The 24,127-nt window shown below is 41.0% G+C and overlaps 1 protein-coding gene across 4 annotated transcripts in view; it reads right to left on the bottom strand.

Annotated features, from left to right (window-relative positions):
* Positions 1–24,127, bottom strand: part of RALGAPA2 (Ral GTPase activating protein catalytic subunit alpha 2) — a 604,731-nt gene that overhangs the window by 507,992 nt on the left and 72,612 nt on the right. For all 4 annotated transcript variants that reach the window (XM_073628147.1, XM_073628145.1, XM_073628148.1 and 1 more), the window contains exons 3-4: positions 21,815–21,864; positions 17,292–17,349 (exon numbers count right to left, since the gene is read on the bottom strand). In XM_073628147.1, the coding sequence (XP_073484248.1) occupies positions 17,292–17,349; positions 21,815–21,864 (108 nt within the window). The remainder of the gene's footprint in view (positions 1–17,291; positions 17,350–21,814; positions 21,865–24,127) is intronic.

The raw sequence follows: 24,127 nt of genomic DNA, 5'->3' as shown, positions 1-24,127 counted from the left end.
ACAACTGGATACAGAAGAGATCTTAATAATCTAGTTGAATATGGACAAGGATATTACCTAAAAAAGAGAATAGAAACTTAATGCCAAGTTTTAGCCGGATACCCACAATATATACTTTACCAAAGATTCATAAAGATCCTTTAAACCCGCCTGCTAGACCTATAGTGAACAGTAAGGCCCCTTTCACACGAGGCGGACTCCGTTTCTACGGAGCCCACCTCGGTCCACCAGCTCAGCGGGAGATCTGTCCGTTGATCTCCGCTGAGCCGGCGGATGACAGGTCCCTCTCTGCTCACTGAGCGGGGAGGGGCTTGTCAGGCGCCGCTGCCGCCTATGGAGGGATCGGATGAAAATGGACAGCATGTCCGTTTTCATCAGATCTCACCCGATCCACCAGCGATGGACCTGAACGTAGGGCCATCCTTTTAACGGATCGGACGGGGCCGGATGTCAGCGGACAGGTCTCCACTGACATCCAACGCTCCATAGACTAACATGGAGCGTCCGTTTAGGTCCGCCGTCAAAACTGACAGGCGAACCTGAACGGTCTGATCATGTGAAAAGGGCCTAAAGGTTCGATATCTTCCAGAGTTGGGCAATATTTGGATACATTTTTGCAAATGAGTGTTGTACATACGAGAGCATATTTAAAGCATACAAAAACATTTTACAACTCTTGAAAGAAATAATTCTACCTAACCAGCCCGACATTTTCTTAGTAACTGCAGATGTTTCATCACTGTATACGGTGATCCAGCACGACGATGCGCTGCTAGCCCTGAATTGGGCTTTCAGTCAGAGAAATGATTTGCCCTACACTTACAAAAGAAGTTTTTGGGGATGGAATTGGATTATTATCCCACAACTACTTCTGGTACCATGGTAAATTTTATACTCAGAAGAGGGGTGTGGTGATGGGCGTGAAATTTGCGCCCAGTCTCGCCAAACTCTTCATTAATCAGTGGGAGGATAGGTTTATTTTTGGGAGAAAGAGGTCTGAGCTTTTATTTTACAAACATTTTATAGTTGACCTGTTTTCAATTGGGTCGGCTCTGAAATATCATTAGTAGATTTAACTGATCAGTTAAATACAAACAACAATATACGATTAGAAAACCATTGAAGTAGGGAAGAGGTCAGTTATTTAGATGTAAATGTAATGATTTAAAATAGTCAACTAACCACCAAGGTGCATTTCAAACCTGAAGACCGAAACAGTTATCTCCCTATACAAAGTGGACACCACCCTATATGGTTAAAGAATATAGAAAAAAGGGCAGTTTATGAGAATCAGGAGGAATTGTTCCTCTGATTCAGACTTTATGTCACAATCACAAATAATAAAAACAAAAAAACTGTTTATGGAGAAAGGGTATAAAGTCCCACATAGAGAGTGATTGAGGAGGTAGGTCAGGTATCACAAGAAATGTGTCTAATAGATAAAAAAATAGATCAAAAGATGGCAATCATGAATGGGGTTTAATTAGTAATTACCATGCTCAATATAAAGAGGTTGAATCCATTTTCAAGAAATATTGGAATATATTAAGCATGGACACGACTTTGAGGAAAGTACTCCCTAATAATCCTAAATCCTTTTGGAGATAGGGTAGTAAAAAAAAAGTATTGGATCCACCTGTAAGACCCCAGATGTTCTGGGATAAAGCAGGATTTTATGCCTGCAGAAAATGTAGGGCCTGCCAACAAGTGAACAAACATATTAGGGGGCTAACTTCAAATCAACTGTGAATGGTAGGTAATTAGAGATAAAGGAATTTATCTTATGTACTCTACCCATGTTGAATATGCTCTTGAATGTCCATGTGGGTTAATGTATATTGGTTGTACCAAGTGAACTTTATGTAAAGGCATTTCTGTGCATATTCACAACATCTGCATAGGGTTCAAAGACCATAGTGTGTTGTTGCATTTTAGATGTAAACACAATAGGGACCCCTCAGGACTAAAGTTTTGGAGTATAAATAAAACCCAACCAGTAGGGCGGGGGCAAACCAGGTGAGGGATTTATCTAGATGTCAGACTAAGTGGATTTTCCTTACAGATATTCTGAGTCTAGGGGAATGAATATAGAACTAGATCTCAATTGTTTAATTAGCGATTATTGGTTAGGTTTATTAATACATTTTAATAGGTTACAAAATAGAGCTTCAGAAGAAAAACCTATCAGTAGGTGATCTTAAATCATGTACGATGTATGGAGTTTAACTTATACTTGATCTTATTGTCATGTAATGCAATTTTGGCATTATAGTTTATTATTCAGGCATTATTAATATGCAATTTTATTAGATGTGGTACACGTGATGGAGCGAATTAGCTTGATATACCACAGCTTTGATGTAACTTAGATATTAAATGCTTCTTGATCTAATTGAATTAAGTCACCATACATGGTCGATTTGTATAAATTTTGTCGATTTTGTATATATACTTTAGCAAAGATATCGTTAACCAATCAAGGACCGAGCCCCTTAAAAATATTTTTTGTTTTTTTGCTAGAAAATGACTTAGAAACCCCAAAACATTATACTTTTTTTTTCCTAACACTCTAGAGAATAAAATGGCGGTCATGCAATATTTTCTGTCACACAGTATTTACACAGCGGTCTTACAAGCGCACTTTTTTTTTGGAAAAAATACACTTTTTTTAATTAAAAAATAAGGCAACAGTAAATTTGGACCATTTTTTTTATATTGTGAAAGATAATGTTATGCCGAGTAAATTGATACCCAACATGTGACGCTTCAAAATTGCACCCGCTCGTGGAATGGTGACAAACTTTTACCCTTAAAAATCTCCGGAGAAAAAATGAGGAGCCTAACTGCTCTAAATTGGACTTTCCAGGCAAAATGGATGAAAGTATAGTAAAATTAAATTTTTATTCAGCAAATCATTACAAACAAGTCAAGTAGAGAAAAGTTTAAAAAAAACATACAATTCACATATAGTGATCATAAATATATGGTGTGAACAAAAGGTAGCAGTGAGCCCCTGTGCATCAACGTGTTTCATCAGGACACACTCGGGGGTTGTTGGAAGGAACAGGACTTACTATTACCTTGTCAGCACAAAGCTATCCTTAAAAATCTCCATAGGAGACATTTAAAAAAATTCTACAGGTTGCATGTTTTTAATTACAGAGGAGGTCTAGGGCTAGCATTATTGCTCTTGTTCTACCGATCGCGGCGATACCTCATATGTGTGGTTTGAACACCGTTTTCATATGCGGGCGCTATTCACGTATGCGTTCGCTTCTGCACGCGAGCTAGTCAGGACGGGGCGCGTTTAAAAGAATATTTTTCTTTTCTTATTTATTTTACCTTTTATTTTTACACTGTTCTTTAAAAAAAAATATGTCACTTTTAATCCTATTACAAGGAATGTAAACATCCCTTGTAATAGAAAAAAAGCATGACAGGACCTCTTAAATATGAGATCTGGTGTCAAAAAGACCTCAGATCTCATATTTACACTAAAATGCAATAAAAAAAAAAAAGTTGTCATTTAAAAAAAATACAAGAAAAAAAAATAAAAATATGGTCCTTTAAGAGCTATGGGCGAAGGGGACGTTTTGACGTTGCTTCCGCTCTGCAATGATATGGAGACGGGCGAGGGCCATCTTGCCCTTGCTCATCCCCATGTCAGGCTAGGGAAAGGATCCGACTCACCGGAGCCGTCGGCAGCGGCGGAGGGCAACTCCCCTCTCCCGCCACAAATAATAAGTGATCTTGTGCCGCCGCAGAGACCACTTTTATGTTGAAGCGGACCGCCTGCTGAAGAAGAGAATACTGGGGTTATGGCAGCTAGCTCTGGGGAGAGGTGAGGGGAGGCACATTTGCTACATAGTCCGGCATGATGATTACATCCTTGATATATTGTGACACTTTGTAAATGCATTTATACGGGGGAATTTGTTGGATTTCAATACATTTTAAGATGGTATCAGGCTATGTGAGTTTTTTTCTTGTGTGACATGAAAGACACTCTAATGAGAGGAGGAGCTTGCTTCTAGTGGACGATCGTTATGAGGAGTTGTACCTCAGGCGTGATATATGTGAAGATCTGGTGAGTTTAAAACCCAAAAAAAGAAACTCTCACATGGTGCGGTGATGGGAGTTATCGATTGAAATTGTATACCAACTATTTGGTGTTAATCGCATGGAAAAGCATATGAGGTGTTATTCACCTGGAGAGAGCTGCTAATGCTATTAAGGATATTAATTTAAGGCATTTGTTACGATTATGTAATGAAGGTTGAATATAGCAGCTGCTGAAGATGCAATGGACTTTTTTATAAATCATTTTTATTGATCATTATTTGTGTCTGATGAGCGCTGGAAAAAGTGATTTATTTGCTTTTATTGTGTTTTTGGGGTGCTCTTAAAGTTCTAAACCCACAACAGTAAAATCAGTCTGTATATGCAGCAAAACATGCTGGTTATACTCACTGTGGAACCTCAGGGGTTAATCCTCTGCATTGTGTAAAAAGACTGTTTGATACTGTCTTATCTGATCCTCTCCTCCTTCCACAGTCCCCAATCCATCTGCTAATAGTACAGAGTCTTGTTAGCACTCTGCACATGCACAGTTTGGTGTGTATTGCTAGAGAGTTTTTTTTGGAAGGTTGCATGTGATCACAGAGCCAACCAGCACTGTCCAGACAGAAGATAAGGGGTCATGCAGCCTCATAGGCAAGTCAGGGGAAAATAAAAACTCCTCCTACAAGTTTTAACCAGTGCTCATCTGGACACTGATAGAAGTCACAATACTGCTAATGAGAAAAGGTATTTAGCAGTTTATATTTACTAAAATAATTGCATTTCTATGTTCTGTGTACTGTGGGAGACCAGATATAGTGAATGCAGGCTCCTGGGTTTAGTAACACTTTAACTGAGACAAGTACACACTATAGAGGGATATACTTTGTTCATATGTCATGCCCGAGGTTTACAACCACTTAAAGTGGTCCTAAAATCAGAAGGTTTTTTACTTTAATGCATCGTATGCATTAAGATAAAAAGCCTTCTGTGTGCAGCAACTCCCCTCAGCCCTCCTAATACTTACCTGAGCCCCATCTTGATCCAGCAATGTTGCATGTGAGTCTCGGCTGTCCGGGACTCTCCCTCCTCATTGGCCGAAACTAGGGTTGTCCCGATACCACTTTTTTAAGACCGAGTACAAGTACCGATACTTTCTTTTAAGTACTCGCCGATACCGATTACCGATACTTTTTTTTTTAAATGTCACGTGACAGTGTTTTTTGTTTTTTTGTTTTTTTTTTTTTTTTTAACAGTGCTTGCTTTTTTTTTTGGGGGGGGGGGGGGGGTGAACGGTGTATGTGTGTGTTTTTTTTTTTTATTATCAACTTTTATTTTTTACAATAATATTTTTTTTATTCTTTATTGTTTTTTTTTGTTTTTTTTGTTTTTTTAATCAGCCCTTTTGGGGGGCTTTGGTGAGATATCAGGGGTCTTAACAGACCTCTGATATCTCCCCCTTGAGACAGAGAAAGAGACAGAGGATAGAGATTCCCCAGTCCCTTTCTCTGCAGCCTCAGCTGCACTGAGAATGAATGGAGAGAAGACAGCGGCTCTTCTCCATTCATAAACTGACACATCGTAATCACAGGAGATTACAATGTTTCAGTTATTGTGAATGGACAGAGTCAGCTGACTCTATCCATACACAAAGGAAGGAGGAGGGGGACTGAGGAACAGAGGGGGAGAACGGAGGGAGACAGATAAGGAGAGAGGAACGGAGGGGACAGATAAGGAGAGCAGAACCGAGGGGACAGATAAGGAGAGCGGAACGGAGGGGACAGATAAGGAGAGCGGAACGGAGGGGACAGATAAGGAGAGCGGAACGGAGGGGACAGATAAGGAGAGCAGAACGGAGGGGACAGAGGAACGGAGGGTGCATGGAGGAGGATGCAGTGACAGTCAGCGGTGACCGATCACCGCTGTGTCACTAAAGCTGGTGAAAGCCGCTGGGGGAGAAGCTTGTAACTCCCCCACGCGCCGATCACAGCTGTCTTCCAGGTATCGGGTGAAGCATCGGGAGCATTTGCCCGAGTACAAGTACTTGGGCAAATGCTCGGTATCGGTGCCGATACCGATACTAGTATCGGTATCGGGACAACCCTAGCCGAAACAGCAGGTGGGCGCCATTGGCTCCTGCTGCTGTGAAAGTCAGTGAGCCAATGAGGAGGGGAGGGTGGGGTCAAGTCGCGGCTTCGTGTCTCAATGGACACACAGAGCAGCAGCTTGGCTGTGGGGGCACTTGGCAGGAGGGAGGGACCAGGAGTGCCGATCTGGGCTATTTTCCAAGAAAAAAAAAAGAGACTTTAACTAGAAATACACAGAATTTCTAAATTTAGTCTGAGCTCGCAATAGACTGGGTGTATTTAAACATTCACACGTCAGATGAGACTGTATTAAAGAATCACTAGACACAATGGAAAGCAGATGGCAGAGCTGGTATACTGTACAACCTTTTTTTTACCACTTGCTGACCAGCCGCCTTAATTATACTGTGGCAGGTAGGCATCATCCCGGGAACCGTCGTAGCTATACGTCGGTCCCTTTAAGCGGGGTAGCGGGCACCGATGCTCGTGACCGGCGGTTGCTCGTGAGCGATAACGGGCACGAGAGGCAGAACAGGGACGTGTGTGTGTAAACACAAACATCCCAGTTCTGTGAGGAGAGGAGAGAGAGAGATCGTGAGTTCCAACGAGCTGGGAAGCACATCTCATCTCCTATAGTCAGTCCTATCCCCCACAGTTAGAACACACACACAGGGAACACAATAAACCCCTTGATCGCCCCCTAATGTTAACCCCTTCACTGCCAGTGACATTTCTACAGTAATCAGTGCATTTTTAGATCACTTATCGCTGTATAATTGTCAATCAACCTAAAAATGTGTCAAAAGTGTCCAATGAGTCCCTCATAATGATAAATATCGCAGATCGCCGCCATTACTAGTAAAAAAAATAATAATAAAAATGCCATAAATCTATCCCCTATTTTGTAGACGCTATAATTTTTGCGCAAACCAACCAATATACCCTTTTTGCGATTTTTATTACTAAAAATATGTAGAAGAATACATATCAGCCTAAGCTGAGGAAAAAAATTAGCTTTTTTAAAAAAAAAAAAAAGAATGGGGCTATTTATTACAGCAAAAAGTACAAAATATTGCATTTTTTTTTTTCAAAATTGTCGCTCTTTTTTTGTTTATAGCGCAATAAAATAAAAACTGCAGAGATGATTAAATACCACCAAAAGAAAGCTCTATTTGTGGGAAAAAAAGGACATCAATTTTGTTTGGGTACAACTTTGCATGACCGCGCAATTGTCAGTTAAAGCGTTGCAGTGCCGTATCGCAAAAAATGGCCTGGTCATTAAGGGGCTAAATACTTCTGGGGCTAATATGTTCACTGTATTCAGGGTGTAACATGTTACTAAAGTAGCAGCCCTACACCAAACCCACCCCTCATTGTGACAGCGTTTGGAGGATCATCTCCTTGCACCCACTGTCCCAATATGAAAACTGCATGGCTGTGCCGGGCTCCGCCCACACAGAAGCATCATTCAATCATTCATTCAATGTCTGCCATCACAGCAGATGGCTCGTAGTTCACAATAAACTGCAGGGGCACTGGTGAGTGCTCATGTAGTTCATTGGTTCTTCCTGCAGTTCAGCAACTGTCTGTCCTTATGGGAGGTACCAGCAGACAGCTATACCGAGAGTCTGTAGGAGCCTGATATTGCACCCACGATCAGCTGATCGTAGGTGCAAAGTTTTTCAAGCTGCAGTGTAAAAAAAGAATAATAAAATTCACATTTTTTGTACCTGCAAAATGAAGTGCATGAGGTGAACTTCTTCATTAAAACAGAATATGATTCCAGTATCTAAACATATTAAATGTCTGTTCAGATGAAAACACTGGGCAAGGGCTTCAATGTTTTTTCTCAAATGATAATGAAAAAACAAGCACAGGAAGGAAGAAGCTTTCAAGAAGCCAGTACAGATGCTTTAGTCTTCCCACCAAAACAACTTCATTTCCCCTGACCTTCCATTTCCAGCCATTATGCACAGATATATTCCTGCAAACTCAGCAAGTGGCTGAAAAACAAGCAGGTTACACCATCATTAACACTAGCTTTTTTATCTAAAATACGTTTTCAAAATGATCGCGAAAGAGGCATTTTAAAGATTTAAATATAGTTTTTACTTTACCTTCAATTTTTGTCAACCCTATTTTGATTTTTTTTTTTTTTTTTAACTTAAGGACTAGCCTCGTTTTAGATTTTAGGTGTTTACATATTTAAAACAGGTTTTTTTGCTAGAAAATTACTTAGAACCCCCAAACATTATATATGATTTTTCTTCTAACACCCTAGAGAATAAAATGGCGGTCATTGCAATACTTTTTTTTGCACCGTATTTGCACAGCGGTCTTAAAAGCGCACTTTTTATGGAAAAAAAAATCACTTTTTTGAATAAAAAAATAAGACAACAGTAAAGTTAGCCCAATTTTTTTTTTATATTGTGAAATATAATGTTACGCCAAGTAAATTGATACCCAACATGTCACGCTTCAAAATTGCGCCCGCTCGTGGAATGGCGTCAAACTTTTACCCTTAAAAATCTCCATAGGCGACGTTTAAAAAATTCTACAGGTTGCATATTTTGCGGTACAGAGGAGGTCTAGAGCTAGAATTATTGCTCTACCGGTCGCGGCGATACCTCACATGTGTGGTTTGACCACCATTTTCATATGCGGGTGCTACTCGCGTATGCGTTTGCTTCTGCGCGTGAGCTCGTCGGGACGGGGGGTTTTTAAAGAAAAAATTTTTTTATTTTTATTATTTATTTTACATTATTTTATTTATGTTTACACTGTTTAAAAAAAAAAATTGTGTGTCACTTTTATTCCTATTACAAGGAATGTAAACATCCTTTGTAATAGAAAAAAGCATGACAGGACCTCTTAAATATGATATCTGGGGTCAAAAAGACCTCAGCTCTCATATTTACACTAAGATGCAATAATAAAAAAAAAGTCATTTAAAAAAAAAAATGACATTTGAAAAAATGTGCCTTTAAGAGGCGTGGACGGAAGTGACGTTTTGACGTCGCTTCCGCCCAGCAGCGTCATGGAGACGAGTGGGCGACATCTTAGCCATCACTTGTCTCCAGGCACAGGACGGAGACGGATGCGGAGGGCACCGGAGCCCCTCTCCCGCCACCGATAAAAGTGATCTCACAGCGAATCCGCCGAAGGGACCACTTTTATCTGAAAGCCGGCTGCCGCGTGAAAACGGGGATACCGGGGTTATGGAAGCTAGCTGCTGCCATAACAACGATATACCCCTTCAAAGTTTGGACGTACATCATCGTGCTGCGGTCGGCAAGTGGTTTAAAAGGGTGGCTTATACAGTGCTGCAAAACAGTATTTGCCCCTTCCTGATGCTTTTTTTTTTTTTTTGCACATTTGTTTGATTCAGATCAAACTAATTTTAATATCACACAAAGATAACCCGATTAAATACAAAATTCAGTTTTTAAAATGACCATTTCATTTATTAAGGGAAAAAAGCTGTCCAAACCTGTCTGGCCCTATGTGAAAAAGTAATTGTGGAGTAAACCCAATAACTGGTTGTGCCACTCTTGGTGGCAACAATTGCAATCAAACATTTGCGATAACTGGCAATGGCTCTTTTACATCGATGTGGCGACTTTTCTTTGCAGAATTGTTTTATTCAGCCACGGTAGAGGGTTTTCAAGCATTAATGGCTCGTTTAAGGTCATGCCACATCACCTCAATCACAGGCAATTTGTCGGGGAAATGGCTGGTATGGTGTCAGGATGATTGAAGCACATTATTTCTATTATTAAATTGTAATATCAAATGAAATAGTTCAAATCACCATAATGCAGAATCAGTGAGAGCCCTGAGTGTGTCACTTGCCGCCGTCGCCTACCACTAGATGCAGCATGTCACTTGCCACATCACCTGCCACCAGATGTAGCTTGTCACTTGCCACGTCACCTGCCACCAGATGTAGCTTGTCACTTGCCATGTTGCCTGCCACCAGATGTAGCTTGTCACTTGCCACGTCACCTGCCACCAGATGTAGCTTGTCACTTGCTACGTCACTTGCCATCAGATGTAGCTTGTCACTTGCCACCAGATGCAGCTTGTCATTTGCCACATCGCCTGCCACGTCACCTGCCACCAGATGCAGCTCGTCATTGTTGCAACTTGCCACCAAATGTGGATTGTCACTTTTCTGCCACCAGATTTGGATTGTCCCTATTTTGCTACCAGATGTGGATTGTTACTATGCTGCCACCATATGTGGATTGCCACTGTTACCTGCCACCAGATGTGGATTGTCACTACTGCGGCCTGCCACCAAATGTGGATTATCACTACTGCGGCCTGCCACCAGATGTGGATTGTCACTACTGCAGCCTGCCACTAGATGTGAATTGTCAGTGTTACCTGCCACCAAAAAATAGCAGCTCATCACTTATTAAATAAAATCATGCTTTTTCCCACCAGCCCTGCAGAGTACAGTACTTACAGGTGCTGACAGCCTCTCCTCAGCACGGATAAATCAGCTAGCTAGCACATGGGTATTTGGTGCTGTCCCAGAGTGAGGGCGGGCGATGAGAGATGATGTCATACTCTCTCCGCTCAGCAGCGGCTGCTCCTCTATGTAGAGCAGCTTTCGTGGCCCTGTATGAAAGGGCAGAGCAGCGGTGCGGGCAATGAGAAATGATGTCAACTCTCTGCTCGGCCATCGCACCGCTGACAGAGTCTCCCTCGCGGCATGGCCTGGTAGCAGAGGCACCACGCCCTGGTCTGGGCCGCGGCCTGGAGGTTGACGAACTCTGAACTAGACCACTTCAAAACCTTAAATTTTGTTTTTTCTTTTTGAGCCAGAGGTGGACCTGCTGGTTTGCTTCAGATCATTGTCCTGCTGCATAAGTCGCGAACTGATGGCCGAACATTCTCCTTCAGGATTTTCTGGTAGAGAGCAGAATTCATGGTTCCATGAATTATGTTAAGTCACCCAGGTCCTGAAACTGCAAAAGCAGCCCCAGACTATCATACTACCACCACCAAACCATGTTTGACTGTTGGTATGGTTTTTTTTTTTATTAAATGCTGTATAAGTTTTACGGCAGATGTAACGTGACGCACACCTTCCAAAAAGTTAAACTTTTGACTCATCAGTCCACAGCATATTTGCCCAAAAGTCTTGGGTATAATCAAGATGTTTTTTGGCAAATGTGAGAAGAGCCTTTGTGTTCTTTTTGGTCAGCAGAGGCTTTGGCCTTGGAACTCTCCCATGGACGCCATTTTTGCCCAGTCTCTTTGTTATTGTTGATTCGTGAACACTGACCTTAACTGAGGCGAGAGAGGCCTGCAGTCCTTTAGATGTTGTTCTCTTATGACCTCCTGGGTGAGTAGTCGTGCTCCTGGGGTGATTTTGGTAGGCTGGGAAGGTTCACCACTGTTCCAAGTTTTTTCCATTTGTGGATAATGGCTCTCACCGTGGTTCACTGTAGTCCCAAAGCCTTAAAAATGGCTTTGTAACCCTTTCTAGACTGATATATGTCAATTACTTTGTTTCTCATCTGTTCTTGAGTTTATTAAGATCCTGGCATAATGTGTTGCTTTTTGAGATCTTTTAGCATGCTTCACTTTGTCAGACAGCTTCTAAGTAAGTGATTTCTCGATTCAACAGATCTGGCAGTAAATCAGGCTCGGGTGTAGCAAGTGAAATATAATTCAATTTTACAAAAAATGAGGTTAATCACAGTTCATTCATGATATAGCAAGGATGGGGGGGCAGGCAATTACTTTTTTCACAGTATCAAAGGAATGTCCCACAGCAACACCAGAGTCCGACATGGCAGACCGCAGACTTAGAAAATCCGCCTGCTGTATTTCCACTCCCAGGATGTTCACAGCGGGTATGGCCAGAACATTTGACTTCTGCTGAGCTGCTCAACTTGTTGGTTTAAGTAAGCCACCGTTGTGGCCTTGTCATGTTCATCATAAATTAGGGAAAGATAAACTGCCCTCAGGTCCAGGACAATAACCCTCAGAATGAAAGTCCCCTGCACCTTCGTAAAGACTTTAGAAGCTGTTGCTAAGGCAAGGAGAGACACAAACTGAAAGTGATTGTCCTTCACTGCAAAGCAAAGGAAACGCTGATGTGAAGAAACAATTCAGGATGTGTAAGTAAGCATTCTCGATATCTATAAATACCACAATATTCCCCAGCTATGATGGATTTAGCAGATTTCATGCAGAACTTTGTGACTTTCAGACAGGGATTTAATGATTTGAGGTCCAGACAGGTCTAACTTTACCATTCAGTTTGGGGACTGTAAAAAGGTTAGAGTAAAACCCCTGACTCCTCTCTTGCTCGGAGACCTGTATCACAACTCCCTAAGCCTGAAGTTGGGATACAGCTTTAGGTATGTTCATTCTACGCTGAGGAGATGAAGGCACATTTGACGACGATAAGGAGGGGGAAAACAGTTTTGAAATTCCAGTTTGTAGCTGGAAGATACAACTTCCTGTACCCTGGAGTCTGAGATCTCCTGACACCGGATATTTGCGTCAAGGACCATGAACCAGGGAGAAACAGAAAATGCAGTTAAAATCACACCTTTAATGCAATAGTAAAATAATACAAAACCAGGAACGCAGTCAATAACAGAAGCCAGGGTTAGGAAACCAAAATGGGTAATCAGACAACACGGAATCAGCGTAGTCAGAAGCCAAAGATCAGGATCAGGAACCAGAAGAAAAGTCAGCCAGGCAAAGTCAAACAGGAACACAGCAGAGAGACACACAGGATATGTTGACCAGGCGAAGGAACCGAAGGAATGAGCAAAGCAGTTTAAATACCCAAAAGAGGCTGGCTGTAGGCTGAACTAATGAGGCAGGTGATAGCAACCAGGTGAGTCATTGTGGAAACAATGAGTGGCTGGTAATTATCTGACCGCTGAGAAGCCTGAGCACTGAGAAGAGAGCTGCTAAAAGCCCAGCCCTGACAATTTGCAAAGGCCAGCAAGCATCCCCACAATAAACCCAGTGAAGGCACCTCTACAATGTGAAGGGGACTTGGTTTAGAGGGTCTGGAGGACCAAGACTTGTGGCAAAAGGAGAAGGAAGGACCATCTGTATTACCTCTGGGATTCCTATCCAGATGCCTGGGCCATACCCGAAGTGTCTGACAAACCGCCATGACAACCACAAATTAGTTGTGCAGACAGCCCAGAAAGAGAACAAAGCCTTGAGCAAAGTTTCAAAGCGCTTACCCACAGGATCCCTGAAAGTGGGTAGGTTCTCAACTGATATAGTAAGAGAGTTACTGAGGCAAGCAATAGCTGGGTCCAACTCAGGGAACAACCTTTTTTTGCAGAATTCCTCCTCCAATTCATATTGTAGTGAAAAGCACTTAGGAGGCACATAACCCTTTTCTGAATGCTCCAATCCTTGAATAAAACATTCTCATCTAAAGCATGAAGCAGAAAAGCATTAGTAATTTTTCTTTCCTCTTTTCTAGAGCCCATGCTTGTCATTTTGGGGCCACCAGGCACGGTACAGCCTAACTTAAGACATTTGCAGACCTCAGTCTAAGGGACACCATGGCAAAAGGACATCCTTCCACATACAAATTGTCTAAGTCAGAGGAAGAATCTGCCCGGGGTAAATCCATCTCCTCCAATTCCAACCAATCAGAAGGCTCAGAATCAGAAGGTTAGGTGGAAACTGAGGGACTGCGAGTGAGCCCTTGCCTTTTTTTTTAGCCGATTTGTTAAAAAAAAGGCACAAGTTGGTTTACAAGAAAGGATATTTGGGATCAAAATTCTTGTTCGCTCAGACATGAAAAGGCATCTCAGACAACAAAGCTCCTGAGTCAGAAGTTAGATTGAGTCCTGACTGAGGGAGAGGAGGAGAAGCTCCTGTGCCCTGGTCACCTGTGGAAAAAGCAACATTTCAAGAAAGTAGAGACCAAATGTCGGTCGAACTACATTTAAAGGCTAAACAGCATCCAGTACAGGCCAATGCTGACATTTCTGTCATGCATGTAAAAATTAGCATTTTTTTTTTTGCTAGAAACTACTGAAAACCTCAAAACATTAACAGTTTTTTAGGCAGAGATCCTGGGGAATAAAAGGGTTGCTGCTGCAATTTTTTTTATGTCACACAAGATTTGTGTAGAGGTTCAGTAAAAAATACATTTTAATTAGTATTAGTGAACACAAACACAATATAATACCCAATTTTTTAGTAAAACATAAAACCGAGTAAATAGATAACTAACATGTCACATATTAAAATTGTGTACACCCATGGAATGGCGCCAAACTACGGGACCTAACAAATCTCCATAGATGATACATTTAAATGCATTTACAGGTTACCAGTTTAGAGTTGCAAAGGCAGTCTGATGCTAGAATTATTGCTCTTGCTCTGACATTCGCAATGATAGCTCATGTGTGGTGTGATCACCGATTACATATGTGTGCATGACCTACGTGCGTGTTCACATTTGTACAATAGTACGGGGAGGGGGAGCTTTATCGTTTTTGTTTTTTACATTATATCTTCAATTTTTTTTTGGATCAACTTTATTGCTATCACAAGGGATGAACATCATCCCTTGTGATAGCATGGGCCATGACAGGTTCTCTTTTGGCACATATTTGGGGTCTATTAGACCCCAGATTTCTCCCCTGGCCTCCAGAGGTTTGACCAGATGCTTTCACAAGCCGATAATGGCTTGTTTACATGAGACCAAAACAGGAAGGGACTAAATCCTTGTTGCTTCCAGTTTCTGACGTCATACAGTGGGAGGAACAACCTCAGTTCCTCTTACTGCGTCCCAGAAAGCCGATGCCACCGATCGCATCTTTACCAGGCGCCTCGATAAGACGGGAGAGTCCAGTAAAGGTGGCAGCAGGATGGGGGGCCCAAATCTGGAGCCTGTAAGTAATCCAGCAGCTCTATAGCCACTTTGATCACTTTTACAGAAAATAGAATCGCCACCTAAAAAAAAAAAAAAAAAAGAACAGTACCGGGATCAAGGATGTACCCTCTACCAGGATCACGAAATAACCACTTCAACCTTAGGCCATTAAAGAAAAAATAATAACTATTAAAAAATGCACGTTTTTTACAGGGAAAAAAAAACTGTGCAATCACAGTTCACCGAGAACTGCACAGCATCTGCCACGGTGACAGACAGGACTTCTACTGCATTTATTCAGATTGTTTTTCAAATTTTGACAGCAGTGTTGGATCCAATACTCAGTGTTGGAGGCAAATCCCTCTCATATCTTGATTTAGGGCCCAAGTGCAGTCTCCCCCCCCCCGTGTGATTCCAGAAAGCATTAATCTGGAGATCTGGAGAACTGACACTCTGTCCCAGTTATGTATAGCTACATAGTAGGTGAGGTTGAAAAAAAAGACACAAGTCCATCAAGTCCAACCTATGTGTGTGATTATATGTCAGTATTACATTGTATATCCCTGTATGTTGTGGTCATTCAGGTGCTTATCTAATAGTTTCTTGAAACGATCAATGCTCCACGCTGAGACCACCGCCTGTGGAAGGAAATTCCACATTCTTGCCACTCTTATAGTAAAGAACCCTCTATGTAGATTAAGGTTAAACCTCTTCTAATTTAATGAGTGGCCACGTGTCTTGTTAAACTCCCTTCCGCTGAAAAGATTTATCCCTATTGTGGGGACGCCAGTTTGGTATTTGTAAATTGAAATCATATCCCTTCTCAAGTGTCTCTTCTCCAGAGAGAATAAGTTCAGTGCTCACAACCTTTCCTCATAACTAATATCCTCCAGACCCTTTATTAGCTTTGTTGCCCTTCTTTGTACTCGCTCCATTTCCAGTACATCCTTCCTGAGGACTAGCGCCCAGAACTGGACAGCATACTCTAGGTTGCGGCCGGACCAGAGTCTTGTAGAGCGGGAGAATTATTGTTTTATCTCTGGAGTTGATCCCCTTTTTAATGCATGCCAATATTCTGTTTGCTTTGTTAGGCTCAGCAATGACATGCAATGCCAAACTGCTATTATCATCTAATAGGACCCCTAGGTCCTTTTCTATCATAGATTCCCCCAGAGGTTCTCCCCCACAGTGTATAGATTGCATTCATATTTTTGCCACCCAAATGCATTATTTTACATTTTTCTACATGAAATCAGCATCCATCACCTGAGCACACTAGCAAAAATTGAGGATAACATTTTGGGAGTTATGGAGCCATAAATAACACATCTGTTATAAATGAAGACTTGTGCCCTGTATTGTACAAGACAGAAAATAGATTTTTGGTTTACATGCGTTTTAACCATGGCCAGCTGCCAAACAGAAGAGGTGACACAGGCCAGATATAGAAAAGTGGCCAGGGAAAGATGCAAGAAGGCATACAATAACAAGGACCTGTTTTTTTATTAGTTAACATGCAATTCCCTACTGTTTTAGCTTTAGTGACTAATACGTGTTACAGTGTGTTTTTTTCTGGCAAATTTGAGAGGCTTAAAAAGGAAAAACTACAAATATTTGGATCAGTTTTATTTTAAAAAGTAGGACAGTCCTAAATCTGAACTTGCAAATAGATGGAATTTTTGGAGTAAAAATTAAATGTAAAAGAAGAATTTCAGTTATGGATATTTAAGACATTGTTACAGTGGTCCAGCTTGGCCAATGTAACGATGCATGTACTATACCTGGCCAATCCCCCTGGAAGCTGGAAATCAGTGAAGTAGACACCAGTACTCTAGTGATTCCCACTATCTTCAGAGTCCAGAGCTGTGTTCAAATTGAACACTGGTGTTTGTTTGAATCCTTTCTATTTTCTGAATGAATGCAAAGTATTCTCTGATTGGATGGAGTGGAGAGCTTGATGTCACTACCCTACCTTTCCACCTCGCCCAATCAGAGAGCTAGCGCTGAGCATCCAACCTCCTGTTTTCAAAATGCAGCAGGGCAGCTACTCTGCACAGGACCTGGAAGCAATGGAGTAGTAATGTCTACTTCAGTCATTTCCAGTTTCCAGGGGGATCGGCAAGCTGTGGTATATGCATAGTTACATTTGTCCAAGCTATGCAACTATGTATAAAATATCCACACCTGGAAATGTGTTTCAACAACTACAAAAGAAAGAATACAATAATTCTGTATTTAGATTATTAATTCAAAATACATACCTATACTATGGTACTGCCAGCGGTAGAAAATCCTTTCAGGTAGTAGTTGTAGAATTTTCTAAATAACAAAAAAGGTTTGTTATCTAAAAGCCTTATACTCTATATAGAATAAAAAAAACTGAATTATCAGCAAGATAAATTATAGCCTTAAAAACTGTTGAGCTGCTCAACACAAAAATAAAATAAGTGTAGATGATGATCCAACTTGTATGAAAAAAAACCTACACACTAAAGCATACACACAGACCAGTTACTTATCTCATACTTGATAGGAAATACGAAAGAAGAAGGTAGGTTCTCTGTACTGATCTCATTACAGGTTTGCTTTTATTTGAGCTCTCTATATGTGCTACAGGCATAATTTACAAAGCACCTCACAGAGTGTTTGGCAGTTACTTCCTGAAACAACTTTCTCATTCTGTTTACTGTATTTATAACTACGTTTATACTTACAGGACAGGGTTAAATCTGATTGGTGCTTGGGGGAAACTTTTCACTACTGACTTTTTGTAAGTGAGACAGCAAGGAGGAGTATTAAGTGGGTGGGTTTCTTTGGGAATACCACTACCACTGGGGCAGAACCTAACCAAGACCATAAAATTTAAACACAGTGTAGTCTACAGGGGGGTCCAGGATCTGGCTGTGCTGTCTAGTGGGGTTGCTGGATCAAAAGACCAGCTGAACAGACTTACAAAGCAAAACACTTTACATAAATAGGTAAGTAACACCATAGGTATCTGCCAGCATTGCATTCATCTGAAATAAATGTTCCTGTTCGTAAAAAAAAAATAAAAAAAATAAAAAATAAAATAAAAACTTCTGTGTCTAGGAGTTCCACATAAACAGTATAGGTTATGCGCCTTTATATGTTTATAACCAGCAGACACTTAAAGTGGTTGTTAACCCACAGGGTTAAATCTACATTATCCTCTCGGTTGATTCAGGAGGGGAGGAGGAGAGAGGCGGCCCCGCCCGCTGCAGCTGTCATGCAAGAGAGGAGAGAGGCGACGGGTCACAAGAGTGCCGATCTGCGCTCTGTAAACAGGTATATAGCTGCATTTTGTTTTATAAAGCACAGTCACAGGGGGACATTAGTCAACTGAGAGGATAATGTAAATTTAACCCTAATTTGTGCAGCAGGAGGGGAGGGTGGGAGCATGGACACGGAGCTCAATAGTACAGGGATTTGTTGCGCCAGATACAAAGGAAATGAATAATGAAAAAAAATTAAAAACTGCCAACACTAGATTGCTTGGTACAATTGAAAGAAATGGGAAAGGAGGTATATCGCTTAAAAATAAAAATCAATAATAAAATTCATCAAAAAGCGTTCGATCGATCAGCATAAAGTCCCTTCAAGGTGTCTTCATATATGGAAGGAAAGATAGACCATCACAATCACCCAATAGTACTGACTCTTACCATCAGTGTATGGGGTATACACTTTTAAATATACTGAATAGCGGCGCCATAGATCCTTCCTACAAACACTGTTCCACTCCACATGAGCTGCTCCACCTCATGTGAGACTATTAAGGGTAAGGAAATCACTCCATATCCAGAAAAGACCTACTGCAGGCAAGCTCCAGCATCGACATGTATATAAGAATAGAAAGGAACGCTCATTGTGCAATGATCAATACAAACCAATTTATTGAAGATAAAAATGGATCCACTCATATTTAATGTAGGTAAAACAGGCATGTAGAAACGTCCAGCATTTCAAACCACTAAGATGGCAGCCACATCACCGCCCACGATCTGCATCACACGTCCCAGACTTCACCCAAGCCTGATTGGGTGATGGTGATGGTCTACCTTTCCTTCCATATATGAAGACACCTTAAAGGGACTTTATGCTGATCGATCGAACTTTTATTGATGAATTTTATTACTGATTTTTATTTTTAAGCGCTACACCCCCCTTCCCATGGACACGAAGCTGACAGGCAGGGCAGGGAAGGGGAAGAGGATGGTGGAGAACACAAAGGAGAGACAGGAGACACAGTGTATGATAGAGGCACGTCAACTGACCACACTGTCAGGGCTCAGCAGCCATAACAAACGCAGTCAGTTTACAAAGGGGAGGGCAGACCCAGGCTGGATCAACCAGTTATTTCAGGTGTTACAGGGGGCCAAATTACACAGCACAATCACTGTGCTGTATAACATGCTTTAAAGGGTACAGGATATTTTTCACAATTGTTTTTTTAGGTTAACAAACACTTTAAAGGCATGCATATAATGCAGAGAATTTCTTATAGTTAAATGTGAAAGTAGGTTTTTCCTTTAAGTGGAACCAATTTGCAGACCTCAGACCTCAAGGGACAAAGATAGGTCAGAGTTTTGGAATAATTTTAATTAAGGTGCAATTAACCCAGTCCTCAATACTGCTAATCAGATCAGTGTCTGCTGTTTTGTGAACTTATCGTGTCAGCAAGAAACAAATGATTAACACTGTTTTAGCACATAATCAATTACCCAGCTGCTGAAAAATCAATGTCCAACAAAATCAATACTTTAATGCTTATACCTAAACATGGTAGTCTGCATTGTGCATTAACAGCACATGATATTTAAATAGAGATAAAACCAAGCGTTAATTACAATTAAGTAGCTTTGAAATATATCATGACATTTGGGCCTGTGGACTTTACATCGAAATCATACAATAACACAACAGAAAATGCAAACGCAAAATGCAGAATCAAAAAGATTTCTTTAAAGGTTTGAGAAGATTTTGTGAAATTTCTATTCCCAGCACAATATCTATTGACTGATAATGATAAGCTAAAACAAAAGTGGCAAGGCTTTAGTAGCAATTTTATTCAGCCGTATGAGCAGATAATAAAAGAAAAACCTTAGCGTAAGGACTGTAGAAGCCAAGCAAGAGTCAATAGAGCCTTTGCAGGTGTCATATACATATATTGATCCCATGACTCTTTAGCTTAGTCAGAAAAATACAACAAAAGAAATTATGGGGCACAATGGGGTAAATTTACTAAAACTAGTGCACTCAGAATCTGGTACAGCTGTAAATGATAATCAATCAGCTTTTATCTTCATCTTGTTCAGTTATGCTTTAGCAACAAAACCTGAAAGCGGATTGGATTCTCTGCAGGATTGCACCAGATTTTGCACCCTCCAGTTTTAGTAAATAAACCAATGTGTAGTAACCTCTAAAATGACCAATCAGACTTAAAGGAGAAGTATAGCCAAAGCTTTTTTGGCCATACTTCTCCTATAGATCACAGGAGCGCAGTTCACTTTGTATTCCTGTGACCTGCTGTCAGCCGACGTCACTCAGCCGGTCCAGGCATGAGATAGATCCTGACCATATGGTCGGGATCCATCCAGATGCCTGGGCCAGCACCTGGCTCAGCCTCTCAGTGATCAACTGAGAGCCTGAGCGAGCCCCTCACCCCGCCACAGCCCAGTGCTCCAGTGAGCGCTGGAGGGGAGAGCAGAGAGCCGCTGACTGACATACACTGCTCTCTGCTCAGAGCAGAGGGGGAGAACCAAGTGATCAGCATTGTTTGTTTGCTCAGTTCTCATTGAAGAGCCAGCAGGGACAGATGCAGCATTGGATCGATGCTGCATCCACCTAGGTGAGTATAATTACTTGTGCTTTTAAAATCATGAATTTCTCTTTTAAAATCACAAAAATCAGTTCAGAAAAATGTATTTCCGATTTGTATGAACTAATAAACTTTAGCTTTTTCCAAAATGTTGATGTGGACTACTGGTGGTACAAGGCGTCACTGCAAATGGTACAAACCAACAGGTCACGGATTGGATTGGCATTAAAAGGTTTGGGAATTTTGTAAGATGCTTACAGTAGCAGTTACATCATCCAGCCAAAGGACCTGAGAAAGCCTACTTAGTGGAGCAAACCAACTGGAAATATTGCCATCTACTGTCCAAATCTGACAGAAAAGGGAGGCTACTGACCTAAAAGTGTATGCAAACTGAAAATGATGCCACCAGTACACACAGGGACAACACAAGAGCATCTACAGGAATAACCAAAAAGGATTGTAGAATATTACTGAAGTGAAGACTATAGGAGATCTATCCGCATTATTTTAAGTTTAATATTATTGTGTATTGGTACAAAGGATACCAGGACATTGTAAAATGGCCAATGGCTAACTAATATTCTGCTAAGCTAAGTGTTCCCGGTGCAGTGACTGTGCACCATTATAATTCATTTATTAACCAGATAATCATAAGGACTCACAACAAAAGTAATCATTGGTAGTTATAGCCAAAGTCCTTCCGCAATGTCTGATGGAATCGTCATTCAATCATTTTATGGGAAATGAAGAGTGTTGGGCACATGTAAGGTGTGTATTCTGGCCAGCATTCTTCCTGCTGTTCTTCCACAGTACGAAGCCACAGTCATCAACATCCTTAATGTGAAAAATTCCTTCTCATTGAATGATGAGAGCAGGTAAAATGGCTAGCTACTACTTATCCTGCATTAAACACTCAACTCTAAATTATTTTATTATATTACTTACTTCAAAAAGAAATAAGATGGAGTCCAGCTCCTCCCTTTGAGATTTATTCCCTGAAAAACATAACAGAAAATAAGCTTTGTCATGACTACATCATGGAAGTATAACCCATATTTAAAGTGGAAGTAAACCCTTCTATTGTTTTCAGCCAATGAAGCTGCCATCTTGGTCTCTTTAATCTTCAACTGCCATGATGCTGCACATGTGATCAGTTATGACACCAGCCATTGGATGGTTTGACAGTTTGGTTGAGAGCAAACCAATCGGAGTGTTACATTTATGGCACATGCCGGGAATAGAACTGTTTTTTGAAACTGTTAAAATCGAAGGGTTTACTTCCACTTTAAATGACATAACAAAACAGAAGAAAATGCTGCAAGCTTGGTAACTGTATTTCAAAATACATCTTTCTATAGCAATGCTGTTTTCTTTCAGAGAAAATGTAAGTGCATGCATACAATACTTACACCACAGAATACAAAGCAGTGATGCAGAATGTCCAAGGGATCATTCTGCTAGAGACACGATAAAAAAATGTTAAGCCCATTTTGAGGATTCTAACACTTCCCCTAGATTCTAGCTCACCTCTCCACTGCGTAAGCTGGCCCTCAGAGGGTGGAGATGGAGAGTGGGGGAAGGGGCTGGCTAAAAAAATAGGTAATTTAACAGTGCCTTCCTTTTCTAAGTGAACATTCACTCACTGCATTAATTTATAACTGAAACATAGTAAACTGTGTTTACTATGCTTCAGTTTGTAAATGAACAGCAAGCCGCTCAGCAGAGAGCACTTCCCATTCATTCACTGTCCCGTGTAGCTGAGCCTACAGAGAAAGGCATGTGTGTTTGAGCTTTGGGGTACAAATGCACTCTAACCTGAATAATGATGAAGTGCCTTGAAAAGCTGGTCATGGCACATTATAAAGGCCATCAGCTTCACAGTAGACCTCTATCAATATGCATACAGACAAAACCGATTCACTGCAGATGCATTAGATCTCATCAGTAGTTCCCCCTGGCTCTTACTCACGTGGAGAACAAGAATTCTTATGTTAGACTGCTTTTTTAGGGATTTTAGTTCCACCTTCATTATTATTGCTTCACAAACCCCGATAGATAAAATGGCAATACTTTGGCCACTGATCCTTCTGCAAATGCGACTTGGTTCACACTGAATCGCATGACAATAGAAATACCATCCAACAGTGCCCGTTAACAGCAATGCAAAGCAGCTGTCATGAGACTTTGGGGAAGGGTCCTGTGCTAGTTTGGTTCAATGCAGTGCGATTTTGTGGCTCATAGACATCAACAAAAGCGCATCAAAATCACATCTACATACTTTTTTTATGCATTTGTGTGTGATTTGTACTGATTGTTAGGAGCAAGCACCCACCAGTGTCCCAACAACCAGTGATTCATCCCTGCTATCAGAAACAAGGATGAGTCATCGGAAGTTGTACGAATCCCCCTCAATCCATAAATGGGTCCTTCAGGTCTTCTATTGATTTTGAAGGGGCCCCACAACAACAAAAACAACAAAACGTGTGGGTTGTCTTTCAAAATCTATACCAGGCCCTTCAGTCTCATATGGATATTAAGGGGAAAACCCCAAAGAAAGAAAAAAAACATACCAGGCCACATGCCCTCAGCATGGAGGGGGACTCTTTGCCAGGGGAAGTCCCCCCCTGGCAAAGCATCTTGTCCCCATGTTGATGATGAGGACAATGGCCACTTCCCCACAACCCTGCCCCCCCCCCCCCATATGTGAAGGAGTATAGGATATACAGTACCACTACTCATTCAACAAAAAATGTTAAACATAAATAGGGCATAAAAACATAAAAAGTGAAATATTTTCACTTTTAAATTTCAATTTCTTTATTTCTTATTTTTTTATCATTTTCATTTATCGCTATTACTCATTATTTAATATTTTATTTTTCTTCATCTCTTACTTTTTAAGTAAATTATTATCATTCATTTCATCGCCTCAAGTTTTTTTCTTAGTTCTTAATTCACTTTGTCACTTTACTTTGTTTGATTACATATATATTTTTCACCTGTCCTACCCATGCTGTTTGCGGCTAATGATGCATAAATTCTCCCTATCTGGCTCCAGGCTTTCTTTCAAACGATTAAGCCCCAGTTGGTGGGACGAAAGGTCAAGGGTCATGGCCTATTGGCAGGGACTTGGAGGCTGAAACCAATTTGACTTACTACATTATGATGGCTGGCCAGGAGAGCAGCATCTATTTAATTTACTTCAGGTATTTGCGTATTAGCATTTTTTTTTTTTTTTTTTTTAGTAGCACAGGAGTA

The sequence above is a fragment of the Aquarana catesbeiana genome, linkage group LG04 (genome assembly GCF_042186555.1).
Source record: "Aquarana catesbeiana isolate 2022-GZ linkage group LG04, ASM4218655v1, whole genome shotgun sequence".
NCBI classification, from domain to species: Eukaryota; Metazoa; Chordata; class Amphibia; order Anura; family Ranidae; genus Aquarana; species Aquarana catesbeiana.
The sequence above is the reverse complement of the archived record's forward strand: the minus strand, read 5'-3'. Positions and strand labels throughout refer to the sequence as shown.